The 6,142-nt window shown below is 36.8% G+C and overlaps 1 protein-coding gene across 3 annotated transcripts in view; it reads right to left on the reverse strand.

Moving 5' to 3' along the window:
- Positions 1 to 4,576: 4,576 nt before the first annotated feature.
- LOC108698808 (SERTA domain-containing protein 2) overlaps positions 4,577 to 6,142 on the reverse strand; it is a 7,770-nt gene continuing 6,204 nt past the window's right edge. For all 3 annotated transcript variants that reach the window (XM_018230629.2, XM_018230628.2, XM_018230630.2), the window contains one exon: positions 4,577 to 6,142. This exon is cut by the window's right edge and continues 414 nt beyond it. In XM_018230629.2, the coding sequence (XP_018086118.1) occupies positions 5,722 to 6,142 (421 nt within the window). In that variant the 3' untranslated portion in view covers positions 4,577 to 5,721.

The raw sequence follows: 6,142 nt of genomic DNA on the forward strand, positions 1-6,142 counted from the left end.
AAGAGGGCATTAATATTGCTTGTAACCTCTCCAGATTATGCCATATTTCTAAAGCCATCTAAGCTTTGAAAAACAAAACCTGTTACCTTTTCATAAGGTAATGGGGGTCCAATAAAAAGTTAAATCTGAAAAATCTAACGGAAAAAAAGCACCCAAATCCTCAAGGTGTGGAGGGTTCTAGTATGCTGTGGCTGGGAACAAGTGTGAGTAACCCTATAAGCCACTTCCTCTAAGCGTGTAAGGGTCCTGGACTAAGGGGTGAATTGATCAACATTCCAAATTTTACAGTTATTCATGTTTTTATTTTGCTAAAACTCAGGAATTCAAATGACAGTTTTAAAAACTTGTATTTTAAGACTAAGTCGTCATAAACTGGATGTAAAAATAAGGCATCTAAAAGATGCCGAGTTCCTATAAAAGTCAATGGGAGTTGTCCTAGGCTTAAACAATTTCTTGAGTTTTCTGCAGGGTTGTGGAGTTGGTACGTAAATCCTTCGACTCCGAATCCTTTTTAAAGGAACAGTAACACCAAAAACTGAAAGTGTATCAAATATAATGTAGTGTTGCTCTGCACTGTTAAAACTGTGGGTTTGCTTTAGAAAGACTACTATAGTTTATATAAACAAGCTGCTGTGTAGCCATGGGGGCAGCCATTCAAGCTGGGAAAAAAAGGAGAAAAGGCACAGGTTACATAGCACATAACAGATAAGCCTTGTCCAATACAATTGTGTTTTATTTGTTATGTAATCTGTACCCTTTGTTTACTCTTAGGCTAGGGTCAGACGACTGCGGATCTCGGCCTGCTTTCTCGGTAGATCAAGAATCCGCTCCTACTCTGCTTTGATTCGGCATGGGTGCAGGCAGACGCAGCCGATTTCAGCACCAAAACGCAACATTTTGCTCCAAAATCCACCCTGCTACTTTAGAACAAGGGGAGCAGCAGGCCTGCGGATTCTCCATTTATGGAGAATCAACAGTCCTATCCATCATCTGACCCTAACCTAAATCACAGTTAAACTACATAAAGCAAAAACAATTGGAATACCAGTGCTTGTATTTAAAGTTATTAGGAATAGGAGTTGGTACATTTTTGGCAACTCCGACCGACTCCAGATACCTAAAATTGCTTCCGACTCCACAGAACAGAAATTTTCTGAGAGTTAGAAGACCTATTGAAAATGATGAGTAGAACAGGAATTTACTGCAAGTTTTTTAAATTTGTTGTATTGTATTTCTAGCTTATTCAACATTTTTAAAAGCTCTAAACTTCACAAACTCAAATTTTCATAGGACTGAACCAAAGTAAATATACTTTCTTCTACCACCAGGGTTTACTAAGCACGGGTTCAGTGAAACTCTTTAAAGATGCTCCTAAGAGATTGGCCCTAAAGAATCTGAAAGTGCTGCTTTGCATAAAGTAATTCCAAAGAAATAGAAATGGTGTAAAATAATCTCTATGTTTTGTTTTTTTCTTTGTTTTATATAAATACAATGGAAACGAGAAAAAATGCAAGGGTCTTTTCACTGAATAACATCCCTTAATTTAAAGGATAGCTGACAATACACACTTATGAAAGAAAATCCAAGGGGCCCATTTATTGGGTTTAATTTTAGTGGTATTCAAGCTTTTTGGAACCATGATTAAATTCTATTTCTCTAAAACCACAAATGCCATGAAAGTTATTAAAAGAATATAAAAAGTAGGAATGGAAAAAAGTGCTGAACAAATAAAAAATACAAATACAGTGCCTCTAAAAATTCATTTTTTTGGACAATTAGGGTAAGGCCACACGAGGAGATTCAGGGAGATTTTGTCGCCTGGCGACTAATCGCCTTGTCTTTTGAGCGACTATGTCCCCGAACTGCCTCTGCATTTTTCCCCATAGGTTACAATGCAAAGTCGCCTGCGCTAATGCACACGCGGCGATGCGTTTTCTATAGTTGCCTGAAGTTGCCTCAGTGTGGCAACTACTGAAAACGCTGCCGCGTGTGCATTAGCGCAGGCGACTTTGCATTGTAACCTATGGGGAAAAACACAGAGGCAGTTCGGGGACATAGTCACTAAAGACGAGGCGATTAGTCGCAAGGCAACAAAACCTCCCAGAATCTCCTCATGTGGACTGGCCCTTACAAGCAAAAAAAAAAAAAATCAGAAAACCTCAAGTCTGAATGGTAAAAAAAAAAAAAAGGTTGACAGAGAGGAGCTCCCATTGACTTCTAGGGACCTCAACTATTTTTACTTGGAAAAGATTTGTACTATTGTTTTTGTGGGTTTTACACTTAATTAATCTTGAATTTTTAGAGAAATAAAAAGCACAATTTTTTGGAGAAAAAATACAATTTGTGAACTCCTAATGTTAGTAAATAGTCCCCTAAAAGTGTGAGGTTTTATAAATGACATTGCATATATCAGTTATGCTCAGATTTCCTGCAGTTGATCCTGGAGTAAGTAAAGAATAAAAACATGTTCAATGCAATTCCATCTCTGTTTGTTGTGTATTGTTGTGTACAGGTATGGTATTTATGATCAGGAATGCTCGAGACTGTTGATACAATGTAAAACAAAGCAGCTGATTAACAGGCCTGTATTTTCTGGAGAATTTAGACTATTGCAACATTGTTTAAAAAGTAACAACCAGGAGTTAAGCAACGCCGCCTTCGGATAGCCATTGTTTCTTTTTTACAAATACCTTTAAAAGCACTGACATTTTTTAATAAATGTATATTGAAAAATTGTTTAGAATTACGCTTGTCATTTATTAGGCAAATTTTAATTTTGGGGTTACCTTGCACTTTAAGACCGCTTAGCTTTTTGGCAGGAAAAACTCTGCGTGAGTTTACTAATCACCCTAAGGGTCAGGGCACACAGGCAGATTCAGGGAGATTAGGCGCCCGGCGTCAAATCTCCCCGAACTGCCTCTCCTGCCTTCCTGTCGGCTAAAATGTAAACCGGCGGGATAGAACAGGGAGCGATTAGTTTTCCCGAAGACGTCCGAAGTTGCATTCTGGTTTCATCCAACACGCCAAAAACCTACAGGCAGGTTAATTGGCTACTGATGAAAATTGCCCATAGTGCATGTGATTGGTCAAGTTAATTGCATTAAAAGAAATTGGCTAGCAGAACTGACATTATAAAGACAACACGTAGACAAAAGGGGTTAGCAACATAGTCCTTTACTGGTACCTCTGTGAAAAAGAGGCTTCTAAATTAACAATGAAAGTAAAAGTGCAAGTTTTCTACAGTCACAGCGCATACAAATGCATAGTTCAGTATAGGAGGTTTGAACAAAAATGAAAATACATTTAACTATGAAGAATATGCCACAAGAAAGTCAACTACTCCAAGTTTCGAGGTAGTGATGCAAACAAAACAAAAAAAAAATCCCAAAACAATCTGCAACATATATAGGAACACTAAAGATTTCTTTAGATCAAAGATTAGGATTAAAACATTTTAGTTGTGAAGTTTAGAGTTCATTTTCCCTGTTTCCAGTTGACTAAAAGCATCATAAAATGTAGAGGCTGTAGTTCTCACAGTATCATTACCTCATCTTGTTGGAACCTAAAGGTTGTAACCAACGGTTTATAATAACATCATTTAATGGGAGGCCGAATTCCGAGGTTTGAGGATAACGCAGTATTATTTAAGAGGTTATTTACTAAAATCCGATTTTACCTTATTTTTTAAATTAAAAAAAGCTCAACCAAACTCGCATCTATGATTTTGTCTTATCATTAAAATAACTTGAATAAATCAGATCTCGAATAAACTCGACAAGATTAAGTGAAAAACCTAATTGTATGATTATTTTAGACTTTTTTCCCAAATTGTTAGATTTTTTTCGGGTTATTGCCCAAAAACTCTGAATTTTTCAGATTATCGGGGAAAAACCCTGCGCAGACCACGAAATCTTCAAATTTGGATAGCGACAGGTGCCAATGAATTATATTTGACCTCGACAGGTTTCAAATGCAGAGTTTTCGGATTCTGCCTTTTTTTGCAGCATCGGGGGATATAATAAATCTCGTTTTTGCCCCATAAATCCCGACCAGAAAAAAACCCCCAAGTTTTAGTAAATAAACCCTTAAAGAGATACTGACATCAGAAAATAACCTTTTTTATTATCTATCATAACATTGTCTTTGAATGCTATTTATAATTTTGCCATAAAAGTATTTGCCTGATGCTTTTACATTACCTTTCTCACTACCATGTTCCTCTATGAGGGGGCTGCCATATCTGTACAGCAGGAGTCCGTTAGCATTAGAAACTCTAGCTGACAGGTTAAGAAGGGACAAGGTTGGCAAAACAGTCAGGATTAGGAATTTCAAGTGATAATTACTCGTCAACATGACCTATAGGTGACTTTTAATGTAGATTAATATTTTGAAAAGAAAATGTTTTATGTCAATAACAATTTAATGTAATTAATGCCCCGAATCCAGGATTTTGGTTTGGGATTAGGCCTTTTTTCATCAGAATTCAGCCAAATCCTTGTGCCTGGTCGAACTGAATCTGAATACTAATTTGCACATACAAATTAAGGGTGGGAAGGGAAACCATGTGACTGTCACACAACAAGGAAGTAAAAAATTACCCCCCACACTTTTTCCTTTTCCTGCCCAAAATTAGGATTCAGATTCGGTGTTCGGCTGAATCTTTCAAGAAGGATTCGGTGCATCCTTAATTTAATGTATATTAAATGCAGAGGGGAATCTCGCAAAATGCAATGAATTGTGCTCAGGACAGCAAAGCACATTCAAATCAACTGTTGCTACCTTCTTGGTTTACATTTTAATTTCACTACTAAGATCGAGCCAGGTCATAATGCCTTGCAGTCTTTCACATGATTTAATGAGGCGGCCTATAGGGATGGACCTACCAAAACGGCAGCAGGCCCCACTACTAGACATGCACTTGCCATGTCTTCCAGCACAACTGTAAACAAGTTACTTGCTTCTAAACAACCAAACTAATATTATCTATATTACCATGTCTGGTCAGCCAGAAGGTTCCCAGGTATACATTCCAGATTGCCTAAAAATACACTGCCAGCATTACCTTTATACTATTAACAGACAACAACCTTAAATAAAATCTTTATAAACAAAATATTTACCTGCAAATAAATTAAAAAGCAAAATACAAGTGTCTGCATTTTTACAATAGCCATTTCAGATGAAGAAGGATGTGAAAAGTAAACCAGACCAAAATAAATAGCATATAACAAGACAGTTCTGGATCTTAGCACTTCATTTAGAAAGAGGTAGTGTCCACTATGTACAACAAATGACATACTGCATCTCTGCCTATTAACTATAAGAAAATTTAGAAAGATTGAAATTGTTACAAAAACATTTTTTTTTGGGAAAATGGATGACATCTGTCAAATATTTATTTTGCCTTCATTCGAAAGCGTATTCAGTAACACTGTAAAAATGTGTGTCATGGCTGCGGAGGACTCAAATATAATTAAAAGAAAAACTTCAAAAATATCAAACGACTAGAAGATAAAGCCTAATTTATGATTTGCCGAGCAAGTTGTTCTAGATGTACTGAGCACATTTATTTAGATTTTTCTCTCTCTACACGCACTAATTTAAAATTATTTTTTCTACAACTTAACAAAAAAATAAAATAAACAAATGTATTTGGCTGCACTGAGTTAATGACATCCATCCAAAGGATTACAAAGTGCCGTCTCTTGTGGAGAGACATCATCAGGAGCCAACTAAAATTTCCATGATGTGATCCAAGTCATTTAAATCTGTTCTGCAGACCTGTATATTGCTGTTTGATTGGGTATTGCACATTGTGAGCACTTTTAGTGGTTCCTCGGCAGGCTGCACTTTTGCTGAAATTAAAGAAGAGAAACTGAAGTCGGAGTCATACATAGATGTATCGATGTCTTCAAAAATGTCATCTACAGATAAATCTTTCAAATAACTTATAGAACTCGTGATTTCAAAAGAACCAAAAACACATTCCCCTCCTTTTATGTCCTGTTTGTCGCCAATTTTGGATCCACTTTCTACTGGCTTTGGCTGTTCCTGCACACAAGGGCCCAGTGTTTGGGATGGGCTAATGTCTTCCACAAAGTCCAGATCCTTTAGGATAGATGATATAGCAGATGACATATCG

This window comes from Xenopus laevis, chromosome 8L, assembly GCF_017654675.1.
Source record: "Xenopus laevis strain J_2021 chromosome 8L, Xenopus_laevis_v10.1, whole genome shotgun sequence".
Taxonomy (NCBI): domain Eukaryota; kingdom Metazoa; phylum Chordata; class Amphibia; order Anura; family Pipidae; genus Xenopus; species Xenopus laevis.